The following is a 27,816-nucleotide window of genomic DNA, read 5'->3' on the forward strand; positions in this document are numbered from 1 at the left end:
CTCTGGATGATGAAGTCTAGTCATTATTGATGTGCCTGGAGGACAGGCACACACTCATCCAAGTGTCTTCACTCATATCCAAGTGAATTATAGTTTGACAACTGAGTCAGAGAGATGAGCTTTACACTGATCGTGTAAGCATGCAGGGTTTCAATTTGATAATACAATGATTATCAGGCGTGGCGTGAATGAGCAAGTGCTCAGCCTTGTGCCACAGCATTTTGCATTTGATAAGACATCCCTGCTTTACACTCCAGTCTTCACATGGTGCAGTTTTGGAGGCCATTTCATTTCAGTGCTAGAAATCAGTTGCTGTAAAAGGGGTGAAAAAAAAAAGCCGGTTCTAATCAGATATTAGCAACGCAGACGCTCTTTTCATTCCGCCAAGCGCTGAGAAGATTAATCATTCTAGGTCATTTACCAAACACATTTCCTTCATTTCCTCCATGCCAAGTGTTAATGCATTTAATTTCTACAGTTCCCTAGCTAGGAATACATTTCTATCTGTTCCTATCTAGTGTCCTGAAATTGTGTCTTTTTCCAAACTCCCTTCACGCAGCCAGTCTTGTGTTTTAATTTTTTTTAAGGCATCTCTCCCTACGTCACTCTTGTCCTCCCTCTCTGGGCTTATTTATGAACTATTACCATCGTGCACTAACACTTTATTAGGTCTGTAAAAAAACCAAGGGAATGAATCACCGTCTCTGTCTTTCTCTCCCCATCTCATTTCCACTGTTTTAGTTCACTTTCCAGCACACCCACTTCTTCATGTGTGCCTCCACACATAATACCCCCCACACACCTTCCAGCTCAACCTGTGTATTTAATATCCATAGATCAAATAAATAAAATCTTCATAGGTGTGTCTTATCATTGAGGGGCCTGAATTAATGTCCAATTTCAGACACAAAACACTGCATTCACTGCATTTCATGAATGTTAATGATTATTATATTAAAAAGTCATCAATCCCCACAGATCCTTTTGACCTGCAACAGATGCAAGCTGCTCTTTGGACATCTCTAAAATGACAGGTCTTTGACCTCAGTGGGCTGGGGCAGCATGCGCTTTATGTTACAGTAAAGCTTCCAATCATTTGTCCACGCCAATCAATTGGAAAGTTGTACACTGTCCTTGTCAGAATTATTATAGCTTTAAAGAAGAATGCATGAATTCATACGGGACATGGAAGGCTCTAAGGACAGCCGATTGAAGGAATAGGTACACTGCTCTACAGCTGGGAAACAGCTGCTATCTTTTTGTGTACAACACAATAACCTCACAATTGTCTTTGAAAATGTAACTATATTATTATTATTTTGTTTTATTCTTTCTTATTTTAAAATGGGATAACCGCTGTACCAGTGCTTATCAAATCAAATTGGCAGCCCAGCCATGAAGAAAACAGGCTGTGACAGCAAGCCTGGCCTCCCTTCAACACAATTAATTAATAATACATAAGGTGGTGGCAGCATAACTAGTCTAGGTCCTCTTCAGGAAACTTGGCAAAAGTGGAGAAATTGAAAGGGAAGCAGTGTTACAACTTTCATGACTTCAGATAAATGAGTAACATTGTGACCTCCTGGGAAACACACAGCTGGGTTTGTGTGCTCATAATTGCAATAACTTACGCGATGTAACTAGATGTCTAAAACAACAAGCATCCAGCAGTAAATATCCAGAGTTCCACTTGGGGGAGCTTACATAATCTATAACTAGACCTTCTAGCAAAAACCCCACTAGAGGTTAAAACAGAACACAAATTTAATCTCCTTTCGTGGTGCCAAGGAAAACACAAATCATATTATATATGGGAAATTGCACACATCTCTGCGGGCTACATTTTAGAGTGCAATAAAATATCAAGGGTCCACTGAAACAGCAAAGCTAGCCAGAGCTGCAAATATTTCTCATCAACATAACATGCATATCAGGTTTGCCAACATCGTCTTTCAGCAGATCAACAGACAATGCTACTTTGTCCCTGTTCAAACACTGCAGGATGATAAATATGGCCACTGGGAGGATGTAAACTGTCCTTTGTGGAATTAACAGACATGTCATTAATAAGCTATGAAATATTCATAAGGAAAGCTACTGTTTGGTAAATCGCTTAATAATATTTTTAAATAAATCCCACACTAAATTCTGTGCACAGTACAATTTCGTGGTAGAACTGATTGTTAATGCAGAACCATACTCAACAGCATGAAGTGTGTGACCTCTAAAAGTATGCCCAGACTCTTTCCATAATGAGGAACCATTCTCTAATGATGCCCTTCTCTTCTTCTCCTTCTTTTTCAGGCATGTTGCCCTCGCCCCAGGTGTGTGTCTCTACCCTGGTGACGGTGAGCACGATGGCGGTGGTTGACCTCTACCTGCTGGAACAGAGCATGCTGGGGCCTCGGGGCAGTGGGCATCCAGCGGTGTGGCCATGTGTTGCAGTGGCACTGGGAGACTTGTGTTTCCTGCTGGCACTGCGCTTTGTGTCAGTCGGCGTGGTCCAGGAGGCGCGCTCTCCTCGCCGTGGCTTCGCCAATGCCCTTTGGTTCCTCTTCTTGTCCCTGCTACAGCTCAAACTCTTCTTCGTGTGCCAGAACTACAGACAGGAGAGGCGGCCACCTGACCCTCTGGCACGCAAGACCCTCACTCTGCTGCTTTCTGTATGCTTGCCCTCACTCTTCCTCATTTTGACGGGTGCCGATTACATGACACCGCTCCGCAGGAAGCAAGAAGTGAGGAGCCGGCTCCTGTGGGTGGTGGTGGACCTGCTGGATGTTCTGGATCTGCAGGCTGGCCTGTGGGAGGCTCAAAGCAGTGTGGGAGTTCCTCTCTGGGTAGACGGTATCGTGTTCTTTTATTGCTACGTTTTGCTGCTGCTCCTGCCCTGCGTATCACTTACAGAGCTGGGGGCCGCAGCCTTGCCAGGTCTGAGGGGTCCTCGGAGAGAGGCGGTTTATCCCTGGCTCAGTCTTATCACCATAAACATATTTACGCTAGCGCTCCGGGGCATGGGCATACTGTGGTACAGGGATCCGCGTGTGTCCACTGTGTTTCTGGGAAAGAACCTGCTGGCTCTGGCTGTAAAACTCAGCTCTGCGTGGGAGAGACGCAAGCAGGGAGGCACCAGGGGGCAGGGTACCGGGACTGATGCAGGGGCAGGAAGCCAGAATTTGGGAGCAAATACAGAGCAAGGAGGAGAAGAACAGGGACAAGGGCGAACATCCCCAGTGCCTCCATCCTCCCGGTACCACTCACTCTCACGCACTCATGGCCATGGCCACTCCCTCTCCCACATGAGCCTAGATCCTGCTGAGACTTCCCTGGGACCTGCTTATATTTCCCATGAGCTCTAGGCAAACAGAGAGATAATTATCCAAATATCAACTACTGGGATGAGGGACAAGAACAACAAAAACAACAGGATTCCTGCGGACTGTTTTGGCCATCACTAGGAGTAACTCATCCTGAGAGCACACTTTGTACAAACGAGGGTTGATGAACTCTGGTCTTATGTGATTCACTGTTCTGCGAAGGGATACATGGGGTTCCATTGAGAGATACACAAAAATTAACCAAGTGCCTTTTTTTAAGAGCAACAATTAAAACTACGGTTACTTCTCTCAATCCCTTTGATCATGAATTTTAACCTGTACCGTGTACTGTGAAGCATGACCTACATTAGTACGTCTCTGTAATAAAATGTTTGTTAGACGTCTACCTCTTTCGTATTACTTCCAATCTGATAGGTACCTCTTTTACATGGGTGTTCCATACTGAGTTTTTATGAAGTATGAAAATGCACATAAAAAAACCTGAATGGAAAAGAACCAAATTCACAAAAATAGCAAAATTATCGCCAAATGATTTTTACGCTTTAATGAGGTTGAAAAGTTAGAATATCAAAATGGATAAGGGTTTTGGGAATAAACAATGACATTTCTGCCAGTTCATAGCTACTGCGTATGTGGCATTGGACTGGAGCGCTTCAATTCCACCGCTTTTGCAGCCCACGTCATCTAAAGTTTATTTGCAAAAGTGAAAAAACATTTTGCATTTTTTTGTCTGTTGATATTTATTTATAGATTTACTGCGCGTGACATTTGCAAAATATTTGGATGGAAACCCAGCTGTAGTCAGTTTTACATAAGCAACATGCCCACAAAGAATACAGAGAACGCCAATATGTCACTGATATGCCACTTGAGAGAATTCAATTTGAATTGCAATTAGTGTCAATGACCTTTTAAAAACAGATTCATCATCTCCGTTTGATTCAATGGAAGTTGCACTGTTGAACAAACACTGCCCGAGCGTATGCCCACCACTGTCTGCATTTATAGTACAGTGTTTTAATATACGTGAAAGGGCATGAGACAAATCTCTTGACCCTGTGAGAGCTGATTCACTTTAAATCTCTCATTTATCCTAATTAAGCGGAGTACAAAGGGCAGTCTGAGTGCCAGTGCAATTATCGTTTGAGCCGCCTGCATATCTGTCTGCAATATCGGAAATGACACAGCCTCTGAGGTGATGACAGAGCATGTCCTGGTCAGCGGGGACAGACAGGGATTTTATTTGATCTCCATCAGCCATCACTAATGCACTCTGCACTTTCCTCTCTCCCCTCTAAAACCATTAATACTGATATTAATTGAAATTGAGACTCGTTTGTCACAGGGCTAAGTGCTAAAGTGCTACTTCGTATGTGACTTTATATGTGATTTACGGGATATATTTACAGGATATAAAAAGAGGGCAAGCTAGCCTGACAAATAATTTCTAGGGAGTGTGGCTATTCATTATGACATTATAGAGCGCTGACACCCTCCCCAACCCTTCACGAGCGCCTGTTCGCTTCAGAGGGATTTCAGAGAGGGATGAGCCAGTCCTGGAGTCCATCTCTTCAGCTTTCATCTTTGCCTTATTCTCCATTTCAAACACATGCATTTTAGATGCACCACCCTGGCAGGCAATTTTTAAGATTACTTCCAAATAAAAAAAAAACAAAAAACAGAGCACTACTAACAGCAAAACCCCTGCTTCTTCCAGTTTAATGTTGTATGAAACACCGAGTATTTTCCCTCACCTCGTATAAACCGTCAGGCCGCTAGGTCACAGCATGTGCCCTAACTGTGCTGTACTATGTCTAACCCTTTGTTGCGTTTGTCTTCAGTTTCTGTCCTCCATCCAGCGATGCTAATTTCACTCTGGATCGTAATTATTCTCCTTCTTCTAAGCTGTCAGTTCTTCCTTCTTTCTTGTGCTCCTTCTTTTATTTCGCTCGTTTGTTTAAATTTGCCCCCCAGCCGACAGGCAGCCTACCTCTACGCGCTTACTCTGTCAGGGCTGGTTAGGCAGAGGAGAGGAAAAACGAGGGAGGAAGAGAGGGGGAAGATTAAAGGGCCAGTGCCTAAAGCCAAAAGGCTGCCGAGTGCAATTTATTTACAGTTTACTACACACATGCACGCAGACACACACACACACACACACACAGTGTCACACGTTGAGCAAAGGATGGGCATGAAAGCAGAAACCGATGACCAACTTTGAACACACGCACGCACAAACTAACACCATCTCAACATATGGCATTATCTCGCTTGACTGCTGCTCATTGCGTCTTATTCTCAGGCCTGAACAGTTTCCTTGAGCTGGAATAACACACTTCAGAGGCCAGGCAGATGGGACTTTACAGAGGAACATTGACATCATTTATTATCATTAAGACAGGCAGGGGACTAATGGCATCATTACGGTTTCAATTACACTCTCACTTACGAGGTGTTTTATGTGTAAACAGAAGTAAGCCTTTGTCAATATTCCCCTGAACGGAATATCAGTTACTTTGATGGGCATGAGAGAGGACAGACAACTTTCCACTTTCCTCTGTGTAACTGGTTCGGTGATGACTTTTGGTGTCAGAGCTATGAGGTTAATGCTGCTGAGAACCAGCAAATGTCTCTTCTGTAAGTACCTACATCCGGATCATTATCAGTACAATGTGCTTTTACTGTTCCAAGGTTGATGGTTTATGAATACTAATTACAAAATACATAATCGCTTAGAGTAGCATACAAGGGGCATTCAATAATTCTCTGTATTAATGTAACAATCTTGAAAGTAATTTGGAATGGCTCCTACTTTCTGAGGGAATACAAGAAAATGTCTACACCATTGTGAGTAGCACAAGTATGTTGAGAAAACTTGAGCATTGTGCTGTGCGATTGGACTTATGTTACCTACCAGACTAATGGGTAAACTGGTGCCACTATCATGGATTTTAAACATTCATTTAACCATTTAAATGTATCTGATGCTTTATACGTATTTACAGCCAGGTATTCAGTGCTTTTCTCTCAATTCTACATATAGCCTTTTGGGCATCACAATCTAATAGTAGTAGGCTCCAATCCTGGTGGGCCACAATCCCAGGGCACCTGATCCAGGGCAGCAGCTCATTATGAAGCTCCTGAGCTGAATCAGGTGTTTTAAAGAACAACTGAAACTGCAGAGCAGTGGCATATGTACTGTGGTCACCAGATGTAAACAGGTAGGAGTGCTCACTCATCTCACTCAGAGATTTTGGTCTTGGGTTCATGTTGTGAGAATGGTGACAAAACGCAGGTGCTACTTTCATCAGCAGGTTATTTTTTTTTAACAAAAATGATACAAATATGTGGAAGTTGTGGGTTAGTTTCCGCTCCGTGTGACCGTCTGTCAGGACTGTGGTGTGTTCTCCCTGTGTCTGCGTGGGTTTCCTCCAGGTGACTGTCTGTGAGGAGTGTGGTGTGTTCTCCCTGTGTCCGCGTGGGTTTCCTCCGGATGACTGTCCGTGAGGAGTGTGGTGTGTTCTCCCTGTGTCCGCGTGGGTTTCCTCCGGGTGACTGTCCGTGAGGAGTGTGGTGTGTTCTCCCTGTGTCCGCGTGGGTTTCCTCCGGGTGACTGTCAGTGAGGAGTGTGGTGTGTGCTCCCTGTGTCCGCGTGGGTTTCCTCCGGGTGACTGTCCGTGAGGAGTGTGGTGTGTTCTCCCTGTGTCCGCGTGGGTTTCCTCCGGGTGACTGTCCGTGAGGAGTGTGGTGTGTTCTCCCTGTGTCCGCGTGGGTTTCCTCCGGGTGACTGTCCGTGAGGAGTGTGGTGTGTTCTCCCTGTGTCCCCGTGGGTGTCCTCCGGGTGACTGTCCGTGAGGAGTGTGGTGTGTTCTCCCTGTGTCCCCGTGGGTGTCCTCCGGGTGACTGTCCGTGAGGAGTGTATTGTGTTCTCCCTGTGTCCCCGTGGGTGTCCTCCGGGCGACTGTCCGTGAGGAGTGTGGTGTGTTCTCCCTGTGTCCGCGTGGGTTTCCTCCGGGCGACTGTCCGTGAGGAGTGTGGTGTGTTCTCCCTGTGTCCGCGTGGGTTTCCTCCGGGCGACTGTCCGTGAGGAGTGTGGTGTGTTCTCCCTGTGTCCGCGTGGGTTTCCTCCGGGCGACTGTCCGTGAGGAGTGTGGTGTGTTCTCCCTGTGTCCGCGTGGGTTTCCTCCGGGCGACTGTCCGTGAGGAGTGTGGTGTGTTCTCCCTGTGTCCGCGTGGGTTTCCTCCGGGTGACTGTCCGTGAGGAGTGTGGTGTGTTCTCCCTGTGTCCGCGTGGGTTTCCTCCGGGTGACTGTCCGTGAGGAGTGTGGTGTGTTCTCCCTGTGTCCGCGTGGGTTTCCTCCGGGTGACTGTCCGTGAGGAGTGTGGTGTGTTCTCCGTGTCCGCGTGGGTTTCCTCCGGGTGACTGTCCGTGAGGAGTGTGGTGTGTTCTCTCTGTGTCCGCGTGGGTTTTCTCCGGGTGACTGTCCGTGAGGAGTGTGGTGTGTTCTCTCTGTGTCCGTGTGGGTTTTCTCCGGGTGACTGTCCGTGAGGATGGTGGTGTGTTCTCTCTGTGTCCGCGTGGGTGTCCTCCGGGTGACTGTCCGTGAGGAGTGTGGTGTGTTCTCCCTGTGTCCCCGTGGGTGTCCTCCGGGTGACTGTTCGTGAGGAGTGTGGTGTGTTCTCCCTGTGTCCGCGTGGGTTTCCTCCGGGTGACTGTCCGTGAGGAGTTTGGTGTGTTCTCCCTGTTTCCGCGTGGGTTTCCTCCGGGTGACTGTCCGTGAGGAGTGTGGTGTGTTCTCCCTGTGTCCGCGTGGGTTTCCTCCGGGTGACTGTCCGTGAGGAGTGTGGTGTGTTCTCCCTGTGTCCGCGTGGGTTTCCTCCCACAGTCCAAAAACACACAATGGTAGGCGGATTGGCGACTCCAAAGTGTCTGTAGGTGTGAGTGTGTGAATGAATGTAAGTTTGTGTCTCGCCCTGTGAAGGACTGGCACCCCCTCCAGGGGGGCCTTAAGCCCAATGATTTTGGTCGGCTCTGAACCCACCGCAATGAATGAATGAAAGAATGAATGAATATACAATATATAAAATTATGTAAGGTGAATCACAGCAAAAACCAAGGAGACTGAGCTATTTGATCAGTCCCTTAAATTTCTTTACTGTTGTGTTTAGAACAGAACAAGATGGTGTGAAGCTGGTTAAATAAAAATACTTTTTTAGAGTAGATTTCAAGATTTTCTTCACATGATTTACATGTTGCAAAGAGGGTACAACACATCTCTGAAAATGGCTGTGTTGTATTATTCCATGACTGTGTTGCACAGCCTTGTTTATGTGATTCATGAATGTAGCTCCAGGGCTAATTTGAAAATCAAATACATTGTGGCTGGTAATGTGCTTCTGGGGAAAGGGGAAATTGTGTAAATTTGATTCTAATACGTTTTTTTTAATCATGATATTAATAATAATTATTAAACTAATTATTACATAATTTAAAAAACCTACCTGTCCCAAGATGGGGCCCAGCGGGGGCCCTGGAGCTGCTTGTCCTGATCGAACGATCGCTTTTATCACACCACCTACATCCACCTTCTTGGCTGCCTTGGATATCTTGGACATTGTCTGTGTGAGCTGGGCTTCGTGCCTGCCTCTCGGCCTCCCTGTTCGGGAAAGGTAATTATTAAGTTCTCTTTTAAGGCATTAAAAATTCAACACTGCACGATCAATATATAACCAGAAGCAAAAGAGAGCATTACACACAATCTCAGACGGTGCTTGCTTTGGAAGTGCAGCTTTCTGTTATCTGGACTTCCTCTGACTGAACAGCGTTGTGAAGTGAATAGCAGAGAAACCTTTGGGCTGGAGAGATAATGGATAGAAAAGCACAGGACTGTGAGGTCGAGGGGCTTCCCTGTTTCACTCCAGTGGTCTCACAAATGCCTGCTGATCCATTAAGAGCAGCTAGTACAGCTAAAGCCCAGTTCACAAAGGGTCAGAGGAGCAGCTACTGCAGACCTTGTATAGGGCCAAAATGCGAATGGTACACAAGGGCAAGGGGAGGGGAGCTGCAACTCGGGGGTTCATTCAATTAGGGATTCAATTAACAAATTCCACTCATTACTTGAAAGGTGGAATAGCCTGGACTCCTGTTCCTGAAAACAGACCTTCCATAAGCTCCTTATACAAAGACTAATGAGCGATATATTTGCGTAACCTTTGCAGAACAGCGACTTTGTAAACAGCCAAACGAGATTCAAAATCCACTGAGCGCCTTAAGCACCATTTAATCAGTCACGGCAGGATCATGTTAATGCAGTACAAAGTGGTTATGTGAGCCTACGGGACACTTCACCCAATAAGTGTACAGGGAGCCCTTCAAGGAAAAGCCTGAATATGGCTGAAGTAATTAAAAAGGGCTTTCGTCACAGCCACTGAATCACAGCCTATTTATCTACCTGAACCTGACTCGGATGAGCGCGGAAAGTGAATAAACACCTCTTCCCAAGCACTGAAAGGTAAAACGAGGTCAGCTTTAAAACTTCAAGCACATCCTCACAGACGCAGGAAGGGACACAAGCAAGAACACTCTTCAATGGAAATGAGGCAGCACCACCTTACATCACAGAATACACAGGCACGGCAGAGAAGGTCCGGGACCTACATCTTCCTGCAGGTTTAATGTGTGTGGCTTATAGCACAGGACAGCAGTCCTTTTCTTTTGAAATGCCAGGCACGTAGCGCGCTTTATTTTCATTCATCTTTACGCTGCGCTCCTAACGCATTTGCGCTCTTTAAGAAGCATGTTGCAGTTTGAATCAATTTACGAGTCAGTCAGCGAGTGAAAGCCTGCTGGCAACCCTCCAGTCCTGCAAAGAGGGGGGGGGGGCTCAATCACTACATAATATTCAGAAACTGAAGAGTCCAATCAGTGGTCTCATAGGTTGAATGAGGCCGTTTTTATGGGGGGGGGGGTGTAGAAAGAATGATTTGTTCCAATTTAAGGTCTAGTTTTCCAGACCCTGGCAAAACCAATACTCATTTCATAAAGCTGGGCATGAATTTCCTTTTCATTAAAAGTGGTTTTGCTGAAGTCAAAGGGTTCGAGAGATTAATGAAAAAGGAGGGAGTAAATAATAATAATAATAATAGAGTGAAAGATGAATGAAGTACTAGAAACTTCACTGGGCTTGTTTTTTTCTGCTATGAAGCACTTCTTCACTTGTGGAACAAGTTCTGACAGAAACAATTATGAAATTATTCTGTGCTAATTATTCACATGCTTCCCTCAGGTAGCGTGAAAAACTGTTTAAATGTCAGAGTAATTTAAGGACGTCGCCAATTATAGCGTTTAAGCCTTGTCTCAACAGATAAACGCAGAATAAAGGACACTCTAATGCTAAAAGCCAATTAAATAACTGTGCCATTTCAAACATACATTATATATATATATATATTCCCAAGCCATGGATGACACAGAGGAGAGAAAAAAAAATTAAACAAAAAGCCAAGATACAGTTCTGAAGATTTGCTTCTGTGGAGGCAAGGTCTGGTTAATGATATGCACATATTCAACCATGAATAAAGCAATCGCTAGGGACTATACTTTACAATATGAATACCAACTACACTGAACCGAGTCTAAAACCTTGCATATTTGCCTTCATTGTTTATCTATAACTCAGTTAACCCCTGAAAACTCATTAGTTTTATATATATATTTATATATAAGGAATACCTACCTTGCATCTAAACTCATTGTCCATTTCATTAGTTCTTCTCACCCTACAGAAGCACTTTGTAGTCCACCTGTTTCTCCATACTTTCTTATCCCCATTTCACCCTGCTCTCCAAGGGACAGGACCCCAGAGGACCATCACAGAGCAGACATGTTTTTTATTGTGACACTGACGTGGCGCTGATGTGTTAGTGTGTGTTGTGCTGAAACGAGTGGATCCGACCCAGCAGTACTTCTTGCATTTTTAAAACACTGTCCACTCACTCTCCAGTCTGTTAAACACACCTGCCTTGTAGTTACACTTTGTAGATGTAAAGTTAGAGACAGATCTGTTCCTGCACAGTTTGCGTTGGTCGTCCTCTAGTCCTTCAACAGGTGGACACAGGATGCTGTTGGCTGGATGTGTTTGTTCGGTGGACAGTCAGCCCAGCAGTGATCGGTGAGGGCTTTAAAAACTCGAGCAGCACTGCCGTGTCTGATCCACTCGTACTAACACCAGTGGTCAGTGGAGCGATAAAAGGGAGGTGTTCCTAAACCAGAGATCGTTGGTCAAGACTCAAAGTATAATTAAAGGTGTAAAGACGAAAGAGGAATTCCATTCCGTGTTCTGTATCTCAGTGAGAGAGCTCTTCATTTTCTCTTTTGATCTCGGTTTTATTTTAGAGAGCAGAGCTGTATGAGACGGGACACACTTCAAAACAAGGCTGGGGAAATGTGGCTGAAGCACAGTTTCTGCCTGAATACATTTATTATTTTTAGTTTGTTTACGAAATATAATTAAGTGGCAAATGTCATGACACAACATCACAAAACTTGCATATCATCCATTCGGAGATTAAAAGGAAGCAAATAAATAGCCTAATCATGCGCTTAATTGTTTTTTCATTTCAAGACAATGAACTGATTCTGATGAAAATATGGAAGGCTCAGACGACCCCATGACATTAACAGCAGCAGCGGATGTTTGATTAATAAGCTCAGAGACCTAAAATGACAAAGACATTTTACGAAGTGATTTAAGGAGCTCAAATCAGTCCCACTGCACCTATTGATTTGCATGTATAGATTTACAACCTGGCATTTTGAAACCCAGCCAGTTCATCCTGTTTGCCTCACTATTGATAGGCCTATATTTATTTTAGTTTTGAGACAAATTGAACTTGCACACTTGGGAAAACAGCTTTGTACTGACACAAGAATAACCAATTTGCAAGACCTGCTGAGCCAGCAATTTGAGCTTTTTACAAAATAGGCTGAATCAAGAAAATAAATGGTAAAAGGGAGTGTACTAAAATAGGCTATTCATGCATCACAGGAAGAATACTTGTGGAAAAATTACTAAGTATACAATTATATTAATGGTGCAGGACCTGGAAAACCGAACAGGAGCGCACAGAATTACTGAAAGCACAGTATGGGGTCTTGTGCTTTTGTAGATTTTTATTTTTTAAAAAAGGTAACCTGGCTCCAGCAACTGAAAACTACTTAAAAAACAACTGCTACAGAGAACACAATTTACATTCATTAAGGGATTCATTATTGTCTATTGGTACGTGTACAATACAAAAACATTGGCACTGTATTGAGTGGCAATATATGGTCTGTACAATATCCGTGTATGAAACAGGCCAAAATAGAACATACTGCTGTCACATAATGCATTTAAAATGAAATAATAGCTATGAGATTACAGAACACAATGGCATTAATGGTTCATAAGTGATTGGACCTATTGATACAGTCACCTATGATTTGTTTCTGAGGAATCTGTCAGATTGTTTTATAACGATAAACTAAAAGACTGACTGAAACGAGGGAAACGGTGAAATACATCTTTGTTCATCTACAGAAACATTGCAAGCACTAATTTGTTGTTTCTAAAAATCATTTAAATTGCTGGTTATCAAGTCATTTCAATAGGCTGAACCGAAAGGCTATTTTTACAGTTTTTAGAGTAAACATCTGGCCATTAGACCGATTTACTCAGATTTGTTCACCCCATGACAGCTTGCTTTAGTGAAACTGACTTCCAGTGTCTTCGTGATGAGAGAGAACAAGCTCTAGAGCCATAGTCAAATGACACATGACATAGTCTTGGGGACAGGACACAGACGATTGAATCTGTGCTTGTTTGTTTTCCCAAAGTCTCTGGGTGTCTGGTGTGAGAAGTCTGAATTTAAATTTGAGGAACTGACTCTGAAATGCAGTGTACAGATTTTCATATTTGGATTTTCTGCATTTGAAATTCAATTACATACAAGTAAATTTATTTTACAACATTAAGGGAAGATTCAAATTAGAGAATACAATTTCAAATCTTCAAATACAAATTCATTCATTCATTATCTGTAACCGCTTATCCAATTCAGGGTCGTGGGGGTCCAGAGCCTACCTGGAATCATTGGGCGCAAGGCAGGAATACACCCTGGAGGGGGCGCCAGTCCTTCACAGGGCAACACACACAAACACACACATTCACGGACACTTTTGAGTCGCCAATCCACCTACCAACGTGTGTTTTTGGACTGTGGGAGGAAACCGGAGCACCCGGAGGAAACCCACGCAGACACAGGGAGAACACACCAACTCCTCACAGACAGTCACCCGGAGTGGGAATCGAACCCACAACCTCCAGGTCCCTGGAGCTGTGTGACTGCGACACTACCTGCTGCGCCACCGTGCCGCCTTAAATACAAATTCAGTACGAGGCAAAAAATTGAGATTAGCGAGATTCAAATTACAGCCAAGGATCACGGCTTAAGTGCTAGGTATAGAACCAAACCTAGGCAGGCACTGGCGGAGAAGCTCATATTAAACCAAATCGTTTAGTCTCTTTTTGCCTTCAGAAATGCCACTGAACAAATTGACATACGCCATCACCAAGACCACAGCTATCCCAATATCCTGAAACCTGCAGTGTCAGGACATCTCAGTAACTCAATGTGGTAGTAACAAATGACCTCATCAAATTTCGACAAATGCTCTTACAAATGGAAAGAATTGAATAAATTAAATGAAAATTTAGGTAATGAACTAACAACTTAACCATATACAGTAGTTTTTCCAAGTTTTTTTTTTCACTTTTAAAATTTCTTATTTTGCTTTTGTGTTCTCATTTTCATGTCTCTAAATAGACCAAATCTTATGATGTCATAACTATGAACAAGTGAAATTAATCTCCCTGTGTACATGGGTTGTACACTACTTTTTGCAGTGCATTGTGGGATTGTTTAAGTGCACTGAAAATCGTCCACTGTTTTCTGGCACTACTACAAAATGGCAGAAACCCAGTATAGTGAATAGGGCATAGTTTCTGACACAGCGTTTGTTTTTGTTTTTTTGTTATTAGAGAGAAAGAATGAATGAATGAATAAATTAATAAATGAAATAGAAATAGGGTATCGATTCGGTTGTGAACAGTACCCCACCATACACAATATCACTGAAAACTGAAAGGTTCTCAAGGTTTTGTGTAAAATTCTTGCCATTCTGAACACACTGTCTGTAATGTTACTAGAACAAAGTGATGTTCCGTATTTGACACCCGGTTATAAATTTTTACAAACAATGAAAACGACTTTGGAAGACTCGTTTGCATTTTTTACTTGGTGGATGGTGTTTCTGAGCTGCAGGGCATTAATATGGAATGAGCCAGTCTTAGCATAGCAGAATATCCCCTCAAACTACTCCAGGGGTAGCGCCCTCCAGGAACCATCCCTGAATTTTACATTTGAATGTTTATCATAGCGGAAAGCAGACTGAGCCTTTTCCTGACCCTCATCTCAAGGCTGGAAATGACTGAGCACCACTGTCACCACTAAAATGTCACTGTGACGGTAAAGATGATGTGTCATAGTTATAAAACAGAAAAAAAGGCCAGCAAAGAGCAAACTGTGTGACTTTAGTGCTCTGAATCTCTGCTGTGACTTCAATGCACCAGCATTCATAAGCCTTAGAGCTCATAGGAATATCAGAATTCAGAGAGCGTTCCAGTGCATTAGCATTCCGTCCTATACCTCCAGCACCCCGAAGTTGCATATTGATAGTGATAGGACTAAAGAAGGGTCAGTCAGGTGGCCAAAAAAAAACCCCCCAAAAAACCCTCCTACTCTCAGGTGAAGTTTGCGCAAACTTTTTAAACTGCCAATTCAACACTGCATCAATTTTGCATTCCCTAACTACCTACAGCAGAGCCAATTATATTGATGATGCTACATCAAAAGTGGTTTATTTAAAAGCAAACACAGTATCAGCATTCCGTAGATCCATTTAATCTCAGCTCAGAGTTTCTAAAACGAGGCAGACAAGCATCTGATTAATAAGTAAAAGGAAGCAAACCAGACAAACTCAAACGCTGCTTTCAGTGCTGTAGAAAGTGGTGGTTCAGAACATATTAACCAACAGACACTGACAAATCACTGGATTAGGAACACCTCCCTTGTATCTACACTGTCCATTTTATCAGCTCCACTGGCCACACGAGAGCACTTTGACCACTCTTACAAATTATGGTTCAATAAGGATTCTTTATTGAACCATAATATGAAGACGTGAAGAACCTTTAGTGTGATTAAATGTTTTTTTGCACTGTGAATAAGTTCTTCAGACTGGTGGAGAGTTATCCCCATTTCACCCTGCTCTTCAGTGGTTAGGCCCCCCCCAAAAGACCACCCCAGAGCAGGTATGGTTTGGGTGGTGGATCATTCTCAGCGCTGCAGTGACACTGACATGGAGGTGATGTGTTAGTGTGTGTTGCATTTATACGAATGGACCAGATGCAGCACTGTCACAGCTGGATTGAGAATAGTCCACCAACCAAAAATTTACAGCCAACATCATCCTGTGTCCATCGATGAAGGACTAGAGGATGGCCAAGACAAACGGCGTAGCAGCAGATGAGCTACGATCTCTGACTTTACATCACAAAGTGGACCAACAAAATAGATGTGTCTTTTCAAGCAAAAGGTTCGAGCAGCACTGCTGTGTCTGATCAACTTGTACCAGCGCAAAACGTAACATGCTAACCCATTACCACCACTTCAGTGTCACTGCTGCACTGAGAATGATCCACCACTCAAATCATACCTGCTCTGTGATGATCCTGACCATTGAAGAGCAGGGTGAATCGGGGATAAGAGAAACAGGTGGACTACCGTCTGTAATTGTAGAACTACAAAGTGGTTAGTGGCACTGTTAAAATGGACAATGAATGTACAGGGTGGGCCATTTATATGGATACACCTTAATAAAATGGGAATGGTTGGTGATATTAACTTCCTGTTTGTGGCACATTAGTATATGGGAGGGGGGAAACTTTTCAAAATGGGTGGTGACCATGGCGGCCATTTTGGATCTAACTTTTGTTTTTTCAATGGGAAGAGGGTCATGTGACACATCAAACTTATTGGGAATTTCACAAGAAAAACAATGGTGTGCTTGGTTTTAACGTACATTTATTCTTTCATGACTTATTTACAAGTTTCTGACCACTTATAAAATGTGTTCAAAGTGCTGCCCATTGTGTTGGATTGCCAATGCAACCCTCTTCTCCCACTCTTCACACACTGATAGCAACACCTCAGGAGAAATGCTAGCACAGGCTTCAAGTATTGAAAAGTTTCCCCCCTCCCATATACTAATGTGCCACAAACAGGAAGTTAATATCACCAACCATTCCCATTTTATTAAGGTGTATCCATATAAACGCCCACCCTGTAGATAGAAGGTAGGTGTTCCTAGTCCAGTGATTGTTCAGTGTATTGTTGCTGTCAGAACAAACCCTTGTAAATCCAAGCAGTATTTTTACAGGTTTAAACTTTTTAAAATGCTTAATATATACAATTATTTTTCCAAGTAATTTTGGACAATTTCTATTAATATACATGTCATGAATTTATAACATATTATAAAAGGGCCACAGGTATTTTCAAATTATTCAGTAAAATAGAAGAGAACATACTGAAAGTACTTCTACTAGTAATTTGTTAACAAACATACATGATAATTAATAAAGATCTACAAAATTTATTTTGCTGGACAAGTGCCAGACATATGATCAAAGGTGATTTTATGTAGTCTCTGGAATAAACAGAGAAAAGAAGACTTTATAAATATATATATATATATATATATATAACTATATATAGTTAAAATGGAGTTTCCATGTGTCATGTGTTTGATGCTTCTGTAATGTTGACCATAGCATGTCAGAGATGTTTCATTAAGACCTGATGGAACTGTGTTAACTTATAGAAAAGGGGTATAATATGTCCCCTTTAACAACTCGCCACAGCAGTGATCACACCCACGCTCAGGGAACAGCCATGGCCTGATGGTTAGGGCCTTGGGATTGGAAGGTTGCCGGTTCAATCCCCATGACAAGCAGGAAAATTGGGGGTGGGGGGGCGTGAAGGAACAATCCACAGTTGAGGTGCCCTTGAGCAAGGCAGCTAAATCCCAACTGCTGTGTGTGTGTGTGTGTGTGTGTGTGTTGACAGCCCTGGAATGAATTAAATACGGAAGACACATTTCATTGTAAATTATACAATGACTAATAAATGCACATTTTCTCTTAAAGTAATGTTAAGGAAGGTTGTAGAATGACCTCAAAGCAGTGGAGACAAGTTACACAGAGATCAATAAGCAATGAACAGCTACACAGTCTCCAGCCTCCACTGCTACATAACCCCACTAAAAACCCCTCTACTATAAAAGAAGCACAGATGATACCATAGACGTGTCATAGAAACACCTTGGCAGCCACCTGGGATTCCATAGCAATAACAAAAATCAACTAGGATAACACAGCAATGCCATAGCAAGACCACTACCTTACCATAACAACCAACAGAATACTACAAGCAACCATATGGAAATTCAGAAAAACAGCTTAGCTACACCTTAGCAATCCACTGGAGTAACATACAATGGTGCTTGAAAGTTTGTGAACAATAGATTTTCACACAAACCCTAAGAGTTGATAAGGAAAACCAAACCAAACCAAACAAATGATATTATATAATAGAAAAAAAATAGACTTTGGTCTTTTATTTATTGAGGAACCTGATGTAATATTTCATATTTATGAGTGGCAAAAGTATGTGGACCTTTTAGTATCTTTTGAGATGCCCTTGTGGAGCAACAACTGCAACTAAACATTTCCAGCAAACGTTGCTTAGTCCTGCAAACCAGCTTTAAAGAATTTTAGTATATTCCATCATGGAAAACAGCTTCCACTCTTATGTTGGTGAGTGTCCTCCCATAAACCACTTGCTTCAGGTCCTTCCACAGCATTTCTTTTAGAGTGAGGTCAGGATTTTCACTTGGCCATTCCAAAACATTAAGTACATTTTTCTCTAACCATTCTTTAGTAGAAACACCTGTGTGCTTAGGGTCATTGTCTTGCTGCATAACTCATATCCTCTTGAGATTCAGCTCACGGACAGATGCCCTATTATTTCCTTTAGAATTTGCTGGTATGATTGCGAATCATATAGGTTTACATTAATGGGCCGTGAATGAACATGTAGGCCCTGTTTGCTTTAAAAAACACATTTTAAACCATTAAAAATAAATAAAAACAAAAAAAATTGTAGATTAGTAGACCTCGCAAATGTCATGATGCTCAAAGTGTCAACTAGAGAGGTCTAAAAACAACCAGCACTGGGATGTTGAGAAGGGGCATAACATTCTCTGGAGAAATGGAGCTCAGTTCTATACATTTGGAATGAGTTGGAGAGACATTTGGACTATAAAACTAATCCTCTAACATCAGTACTAGATCTAATAAAGGTTCTCACGCCTGAAAGCCATCAGTTGCTTCCAGAAAGCTTTCAACAACTAATGAACACATCCTTAGAGGCTGTTACTGCTGCAAAGGGGGGCAAAGCAACTACTAAAGCCATTCATTGCAGAATAAATTGTGGAAGAACAGGTGTTCACAAACCTCTGGCCATACTAGTGTATGTAGTGTCTAGAAAGCTTATTTTCTTACTCTGCTAAACAAAGTCTCCCTTCATTTGCACAAGAGTACAGCACAATATCCTCTTTGTATCTCTCAGGTATGTTTATAACTGGACAAACAAATATGAAAATAAAACAAGGGGCATTTTACAGCTTTTGTACAATATTATTGTGCATTAATATATATTTGCACATTATTAGCGACATAAACCAAACAAACAAAAACCAATACACATGGATTTTAAGCTATCAATCTATTAGTTTCACATAGGGGACTAGCACCGTTAATCTGCTACAGTGAATTTGAGTGTAGGAAAATACAGACTGTGTTTTACCTGACAGGAAGACGTCCAACACAAACAGGAGAAGACCTTCACATTCACGCTCTCTATCTTCACACCATGTGCGCCGCCATATTGCCAACAGTCACTCCGAAGTCTCCGTGGAAAACCGAGCCACACTGACACCTAACGGACAGGGGGAGGAGCGACAGCATCACCCACAAGGTCGTGTAACGTTTAGGGTCCGACAGGGTCCTCCTAGCAAAAGAATGGCAAGTTTGTGAGAGATAAACGTGCAGCAGTTTTCTCAAGCCACAACTTTCAAAGGGAAAACAAGAAAATATGGTGAGGCATATCTCAAAGCAAGCTCCTACCAGTCACTGAAGAGATGTGGGGATTAAATGTGTCATTTCTGCAGAGCAAATGTGCAGGTTTTAGGCTTTTTCCCTCAGGAACTTGTTTTATAATTATTATTATTTTGTTTAGGGAAGGAGTTATGTTTAACAATGACTGTTAAACACAATAACCTTATTTTTGGGGCATGGTAGAAAAAGTTTTGGAACCACTGGTTTAAAGTGTGTATTTTCTGTTTGTATCGTGTATATTTTCTGGGTGCGAACACTAGAGGGAGATGTGGCTCTGAACCAGACTCGGCTCATGTCTGGTCGCACGGTGATGTCGTCACTGACTCCGCGCCTGTGCTCAGTCTGCATGCAGTGACTTCAGCTAAATCAGCAGCTTCTATATTTGGTAAAAAACATTAAATATCGCTGAATAGTTTTAATCGACCGTTGGGATGGCAGAGGCGATACAAAGGAAACTACAGTCTGAACTGGAGAAATACCAACAGATGCAGAAAGGTATGTGACTGTAAATGATGTGAAGGTGCGGACAGACACCGTTCAGTTCAAACAGAAAACAGCAGCTGGTTTAGTTCCAACATAAATAACAGTGAACAATCAAGTTTATCAAAAAGGTGAGGATTGTAACAATCAAAAATACCAGATTACAGTCTGTTGTTGCTAAATTGTATGTTGTTATTCGCTGAGCAGTGAGATTAATCCTCCCGTTAATAATGTTATTGTGTCAAAGTATTAAAGATCAGTCGCAGTTTATTATTTTTTTCCTGCAGTATGCAAATTTAATTAAATCATAGGCTACATCATCAACAGGCGTGTTTCAAAACTTTTTTGGTTAGAAATGTAGCCCAAGCGCCCAGGTCATGAATGGTCTTTTTGTTAGTTATAGATCAGTAAGAAAAGTAAAAACTATAAAATAATCACTAAAATCACCATCAAATACCTGGACATTCTTTTATATAATGTAAATAAAGCGGAAGCATACCAAAAACTGACAGGTTTCCTCAAATTTCTGTAGAAATATCTTTCAGTGTGAAGTTTATGATTCATTGTAGAAAAAAATAACTCGGATTTCTTTACTGTGGTGTTAATAGTAACCAGGCGACACAGTGTCTTCATCCATCCATTATCTGTAACCCTTATCCAGTTCAGGGTCGCGGTGGGTCTAGAGCCTACCTGGAATCACTGAGCGCAAGGCGGGAATACACCCTGGAGGGGGCGCCAGTCCTTTACAGGGCAACACACACAGTCACACCTACGGACACTTTTGAGTCACCAATCCACCTACCAACGTGTGTTTTTGGACTCTGGGAGGAAACCCACGCAAACACAGGGAGAACACACCACACTCCTCACAGACAGTCACCCGGAGGAAACCCACACAGACACAGGGAGAACACACCAAACTCCTCACAGACAGTCACCCGGAGGTCCCTGGAGCTGTGTGACTGCGACACTACCTGCTGTGCCACTGTGCCGCCCCACAATGTGTCTTTACATAGCTAAATATAGCTGTTTAAATTTCTGTACAAAACCACCACTTTGCTTCCATGCATTGGTTATAACAATGATATGAAATAAAACACATTGTGAAAAGACACATTTCACCACTTAATATTTTCATTATGCATTAATAAAAATAAATCTGTGGAAATCCACTTTTAATGAGTTTTTCTTAGATGGAAATAACAGGAACCAAATGGGAAGTGACCAGATTCAAAGTTAATGATTCAAAATGTATGTTTGTCCTGCAGGATTCTATTGTAATTATAGTAATGATTATTATTTTTTCCCTCTAAGAATCTTGTCTTACAAACATTTAAAGCCTCATGTGAATTCTTAGACACTCCTTGACTGATTACAATACATGTCTTCACACTACAAAGAGAAGGAAACTATATGTAATGATGGTCTCTTGCATACTTTACTACAGATGTCAATAAAAGCATGTCAGCGCGACAGAAACTTGAAGCTCAGCTTACGGAAAATAACATAGTTAAAGAGGTAAGCTCATGCAATTTTTCATGCTTCATGCTTACGTTAAAACCTTTTTCACATTTATTTTCTAATCTGATTTGAATATTTCCATGTTGCAAATGCAAACGGCAGAAAATCTAAATTCCACACCTGTCTGAACAATGCTCTAGTGTCTTGTGCATTACTGTATAAAAGCAGTAATGTGTGAAATGTTGCTGATATATTGAAATATTAATGCCTTAACGATTATGATGTTAACCCCAAAAATACCATGAATATCTGCAGGAGCTGGATTTGTTGGACAGCCAGAATACAGTTTACAAACTTATTGGACCAGTACTGGTCAAACAAGATCTAGAAGAAGCCAAGGCAACAGTCGGCAAAAGGCTGGAGTATATCAACGGGGAAATGTAAGTGTGAATATTTTTGAAATACTGCAATCTCAGACAGATTAACTTTCTTCTAATGTGGGCATTGTGAGATAAACTGTTTAAGATTTATAATTTACATTTATTATTGTGTATCGTTTATTTATTTAAGTGCTATGAATACATTTGCTCTTTGTTTTCAGCCAACGCTATGAAACATTACTGAAAGAGATGGAGAGAAAATCCGAACAGCATCGTGAAGTCCTGGCCGGTCTCCAGCAGGAATTCCAGCGTGCCCAGGGCCTAGCTGCTGGAAAAGCTCAATAATTATGTCTGTACCAACTATGTCTGGCTCTATCACTTCACCTTGCTTTACAGACTGACTTCATGCATATTCATCACTTATCTACAAGTAATGATTGAGTTTTTGTTGCCAATGTTGTGAATAAATTTTGTTTACTTACACTGGGCCTTCAGTCACTCCGTGTATTTTAATATTTATATTGTATAATATTTTCATTTTTAAGAGTATCAAACCAAATAGAGATTGACACTGTTTTGTTTTTTTTTATTCGTGGTCCTGTATGTAATGAAGATTTATGTTTGTTTGTTATTTTTAAACTTGCATTGCTCTTGCACCTCATCTGGTTGTGTCATGAATATTAAACAGAACAAAATAGGGCTGCTATTGCTTAATTATGTTTTAATCATTCTTGAACAGGAGCCGTTTCACAAAGTAGCACAGTGTGAAAAAAGTCTGAACTGAAACAGAAACCTCAGATGAACCATGAATATTTACTCCTTTTTGAGAGGAAATCTATTCCTTCAGTTCTTGTCATTGGACTCTGTTTTGTGGAGCAGCAGCAGGCCTCGTGTCTTTCTGGCAGAAAAAGTGATTTTGTTTGGCCGTGAGAAACATTTACAAATATGTCACCCTTCTTCGTCTGACGTTTCCAGAATGGGTTTTAGCCACAATTTTTCATACTGACAGACATTGTGCTCCCTTGAGATACGTGATCTCATGCTAGTTGATTTCAGATAGATTAGACAATGCCAACAGAGTCAATGGTCTTTTGACAAGAAAATTAATGCGTTTTCTCTGCAGAACAAGATCTCAAAATATCTGGGACCCCAGCAGCCTGAAATCAGCTAGTGGTAGTGTTTCTCAGGAAAACAATGTGGGTACAAATTTCTAAATTTGATGCATTGACATGTCTCAGCAAAATGATTTAAATGGACAGCAATATAGGGAACCTCTGCAAAAGATATTTGCCGTAAACAGCACAAGACTGGAACATTTTGTAAAATAATTTAAAAGGCGATTTCAAGATGGTGATTGCTATGTTAACAATTGTGAACATAGTGTGCTAATACTTATTTTTAGGCTTTTTTATTTTTAATAAAATTAACAGTTTTTTTTTTATAAATACCCTTATGTAACAGTTACCACAAAAAAACAAAAGAGTGAGAGAAATGTTTAATCAAAACAAAAACATCCTTTAACTTATTTGTACACCTTATACATGGTTATAGACACAACCTGGCGACACATGACAAGTACCAGACATCGGTTGTTATCCAGTTCAGGGTCGCGGCCTAACAGGAAGCACTGGGCGCAAGGTGGGAACGCACCCCTCAGGGGGGCGCCATTCCTTCATAGGGCAACAGGCACAATCACACCTACCAACGTGGGTTTTGGACCGTGGAAGGAAACCCACGCAGACACGGGGAGAACACTCCAAACTCCTCACAGACAGTCACCCGGAGGAAACCCACACAGACACAGGGAGAATACACCACACCTCACAGACAATCACCCGGAGGAAACCCACGCAAACACAGGGAGAACACACCACACTCCTCACAGACAGTCACCCGGAGGAAACCCACGCAGACACGGGGAGAACACACCACACTCCTCCCAGACAGTCACCCGGAGGAAACCCACGCAGACACGGGGAGAACACACCACACTCCTCCCAGACAGTCACCCGGAGGAAACCCACGCAGACACGGGGAGAACACACCACACTCCTCCCAGACAGTCACCCGGAGGAAATCCACGCAGACACGGGGAGAACACACCACACTCCTCACTGACAGTCACCCGGAGCGGGACTTGAACCCACGATCTACAGGTCCCTGGAGCTGTGTGACTGCGACTCTACCTGCTGCAGCACGGTGACGCCCCAGTCGACTCCCATATTGTTATACACCCCATGCAGCAGTGGTGTAACCACGTGTGTGGACGACTTTGTGTTTCTCTAATGACGGAGGCAGGCGAGCGACACAAGGCGCAGATGTTCACCGACCAAAGGCATTCAGAGTGTCCATATATGTGGGTGTGTGTTTGCGCTCTGTTGCCCTCCTCCTCCCACACGCAGCAGTCCATTACAGGCAGAATGAAAAACTGATGAGGCAACATACGCGCGCATTGTGGACTCTCACCTCCAATAAATGTCCCGCGGAGGGGGGCTTGTCCCCCTTCATTTCCCACCCGCAGAGGCTTAAACCCAAATGAATAAAAAGTATTTAAAAGAACAGCGCGGGCTTTTCCTCTTTTGAGAAGGGAGGGACACACGTCTTTTAGATCAGTGCTCGGTCAGAGCAGTCACAGCTCAGTCCTCAGCTGGAGAGAAGCCTTTAAAACGATTAACCATTCATGAGAGCACTCATCTAATGAAATACAAATGCAGAAATATAACTACTGTTCTGCTTTATACTGCCTTTTCTGTCGCAATAGATCTGCAACTGACCTGTAGTGCGTTAATTTTGGGTTCTGACATTAAGTGGTGTTCCAGTTTTTAGTTCACTGCAATAAAGAAATCACAACCGATGTATCATAAGGATAGCGGATACCCATAATGCACTGCGTGTAATACAGAGCTTATAAACTACAACAGCCGATCCCAGAAGAATATTTTTACCCCAATATTCATGAAGTTACCCAGTAAACATTTAGCCGTTGATTCAACGTTGAAATAACGTAACGTCTAATCAACGTTCTCTTAAGGTTGAAGTTGTAGTTGTACAAAATGTAAAGAAAAACAAAATGCAATGACGGGCAAATCATTAAAAGTCTTTATTTAACTGAAAAAAAGTACAAATATTAGATATTGAGTGTTAAACTAAGACATTTTATATTTTTGGAAAAACACATTCTTATTTTGAATATTATACCATTAACATGTTCCAAATAGTTGGGACAGAGCAAAGAAACTCAAATAAACCTGTGTAAATATAAGAAGAATAGAGATCACAGAGGAAGGGAGAGAGTAAAAAGAGAAGAGACGTGAGCAGAGAAAAGATAGAACAAGAGAGAAGAGTGAATAGGGCAGAGAGAGAGAGCAAAGAAAATAAAAGTGCAACTAGAGCTAGAGAAAATGAGAGTAGGGAGTGATAATCAATTTCATCAAATGTTTATAATCGCAAATCTGTCAGATTGAATACAGCTGAAGCAAAGATTAAAGCTTGAACATATTTGAAAATGATTATGAACACAACAGAGTACATCTCCTTGCCCCCAGACCATGTCAAACTCAGGACTCACCGCCTGTGACATTCACACCCCATTCCTTCCAGGATTCTCTCTTCTTCTGAAAGTGTGGTAGCGAAGGTTTCTGTGCACCTCCTCGCATCCAACTTCATTCCACCTTTTCCAGGAGTCCACTCTGGATGTGTGTGAATTCTGTGACATTAACAGTGCTGTCTTTCATGTCTCTCCACCCAGAGTCAACTTGCCAAAGCCAGCTGCAAAGAACCTCAGGTCCTCAGGTTTGGTGACCATGCTGATTTGAGCTTGACCTCCATGTTACGGCAGATGGTCCTCTTTCACCCAGGGTCCTACTTCAAAGCCTCCTTCTTCTACTCAAGGAGCTTCCAAGCTTTAACAACTGTGATTTAAATCTGTAAGGCCAGTCAGTTGAAGTTCCTCAGTGTTCATGAGGAAGAACCAATAGTCTGGCCCCATGCCACCTGCTGTCCTCAGAAGGACAAGTGCTAGTGCTCTCCACTCTACATCCTCAGGGTAATGCAGCCACTGAGGAGCCTACAGCTTGAATGCTGCCATCCTGCTTTCAAGTTCTACCAGACCCTGTTAATTATGTAGGTGTTGTACAGCAGCTCTTAGCCAGTGATGTTTAGACCAGAAAACAATCCACCAGTCTACTTTGGATCTCTGGCAGTAGACCATTAGGAACATTCACCACCATCAATCAGTGCCACATAATGTTTATAATCAGCACCCTCCCTCTGTATGACATCTATGGGAGCAGCCACTACCACTTTACCAGTCTATTAATTTATTGCAAGGCAGCTTTCCAGTTCTACTTATCCACATACTCCAGGCCTAGGCAGGCGTCCAACATCTTCAGCCCTTGTCTGTCCCACACTAAGCCCCATGATGTATATACCCACACCACACCACAAGGCCCCAGTTGGTCCAGCGATTGACAGAAAAAAACATCAGCTCCCTTCCTATCCATTAAATAGTATCTGCCACCTCTTTCTGTAAATGACGAAGGCTAAATAGCAAAGTTATAAAGGTGACCTTACAAGGAGCACCCTGTCTAATACTCTTAACCAGAACAGGTCGACTTAATCCAGCTCCCATCATAATATAAGGCAAAGCAGACTGGAATATAACTGGAAATAATCAATGAACTGCTCCCCAAACCCAGAACTAGTCAAGGCCTCAAACACATATTAGTGATCAACACAATCAAAGGTAGTCTGGTCCAAGGAGATTAGCCCAAAGTCTATATCAGAAAGCTTTAAAGTTCCAATATGTTTTGTAATTGAGCATCCTGGTACACTGTAAAACTGGCTTGTATGTGCAATGGATGCCAAATGGGATTGAAGTATTGATAATAAATATGTAATGTTTGATATAGGTGCGGCACGGTGGTGAAGCAGGTAGTGTCGCAGTCACACAGCTCCAGGGGCCTGGAGGTTGTGGGTTCGATTCCCGCTCCGGGTGACTGTTAGGAGTTGGTGTGTTCTCCCCGTGTCCACGTGGGTTTCCTCCGGGTGCTCTGGTTTCCTCCCACAGTCCAAAAAAAACACACGTTGCAGGTGGATTGGCGACTCGAAAGTGTCCGTAGGTGTGTGAATGTGTCTGTGTTGCCCTGTGAAGGACTGGCGCCCCCTCCAGGGTGTATTCCCGCCTTGCGCCCAATGATTCCAGGTAGGCTCTGGACCCCCCACGACCCTAAATTGGATAAGCAGTTACAGATAATGGATGGATGTTTGATATTGATGCTTTTTATCTTTATTTTATTTATTTTGCACTGGCATCTTCTCCTATAGGGCGGCACGGTGGCGCAGCAGGTAGTGTCGCAGTCACACAGCTCCAGGGACCTGGAGGTTGTGGGTTCAATTCCCGCTCCGGGTGACTGTCTGTGAGGAGTTTGTGTGTTCTCCCTGTGTCTGCGTGGGTTTCCTCCGGGTGCTCCGGTTTCCTCTCACAGTCCAAAAACACACGTTGGTAGGTGGATTGGCGACTCAAAAGTGTCCGTAGGTGTAGGTGTAGGTGTGAGTGTGTGTGTGTCTGTGTTGGCCTGTGAAGGACTGGTGCCCCCTCCAGGGTGTATTCCTGCCTTGTGCCCAATGATTCCAGGTAGGCTCTGGACCCACCGCTACCCTGAATTGGATAAGCGCTTACAGAGAATGAATGAATGAATGAATGAATCTTCTCCTATTGCCCACCCAATCTGCAGCCTCAGGAGTATCAGGACAAAACTTGGCCCCCTAAATAGCTTTAACAAATACCACAAAGGATGCTGTGTGGGGGAGGTACTCCCTTCT

At 42.7% G+C, this 27,816-nt stretch overlaps 3 protein-coding genes across 4 annotated transcripts in view; 2 read left to right on the forward strand and 1 right to left on the reverse strand.

Annotated features, from left to right (window-relative positions):
* tmem265 (transmembrane protein 265) overlaps window positions 1-3,682 on the forward strand; it is a 5,005-nt gene extending 1,323 nt beyond the window's left edge. Inside the window, exon 2 of the mRNA XM_066649637.1 lies at window positions 2,305-3,682. Within this exon, the coding sequence (XP_066505734.1) occupies window positions 2,307-3,356 (1,050 nt within the window). The 5' untranslated portion in view covers window positions 2,305-2,306 and the 3' untranslated portion in view covers window positions 3,357-3,682. The remainder of the gene's footprint in view (window positions 1-2,304) is intronic.
* The window catches only part of mrpl11 (mitochondrial ribosomal protein L11), a 44,659-nt gene extending 25,149 nt beyond the window's left edge, over window positions 1-19,510 (reverse strand). The window contains exons 1-2 of one of the 2 annotated variants that reach the window (XM_066649177.1): window positions 19,362-19,510; window positions 8,835-8,989 (exon numbers count right to left, since the gene is read on the reverse strand). In XM_066649177.1, coding sequence (XP_066505274.1) covers window positions 8,835-8,948 — 114 coding nt within the window. In that variant the 5' untranslated portion in view covers window positions 8,949-8,989; window positions 19,362-19,510. Of the gene's footprint in view, window positions 1-8,834; window positions 8,990-9,089; window positions 9,181-19,361 lie in introns of those variants that run through there. The other variant, XM_066649178.1, reaches the window with a different exon arrangement.
* Window positions 19,511-19,514: 4 nt separating this feature from the next.
* pfdn6 (prefoldin subunit 6) lies at window positions 19,515-22,759 on the forward strand. Its single transcript, XM_066649180.1, has 5 exons — window positions 19,515-19,652; window positions 19,933-20,167; window positions 21,600-21,670; window positions 21,929-22,053; window positions 22,215-22,759. The coding sequence occupies exons 2-5, from the start codon at window positions 20,104-20,106 to the stop codon at window positions 22,336-22,338; spliced, it is 384 nt and encodes a 127-aa protein (XP_066505277.1). The 5' UTR covers window positions 19,515-19,652; window positions 19,933-20,103; the 3' UTR covers window positions 22,339-22,759.
* Window positions 22,760-27,816: the final 5,057 nt, after the last annotated feature.

This window comes from Hoplias malabaricus, chromosome 17 (genome assembly GCF_029633855.1).
Source record: "Hoplias malabaricus isolate fHopMal1 chromosome 17, fHopMal1.hap1, whole genome shotgun sequence".
NCBI lineage: Eukaryota > Metazoa > Chordata > Actinopteri > Characiformes > Erythrinidae > Hoplias > Hoplias malabaricus.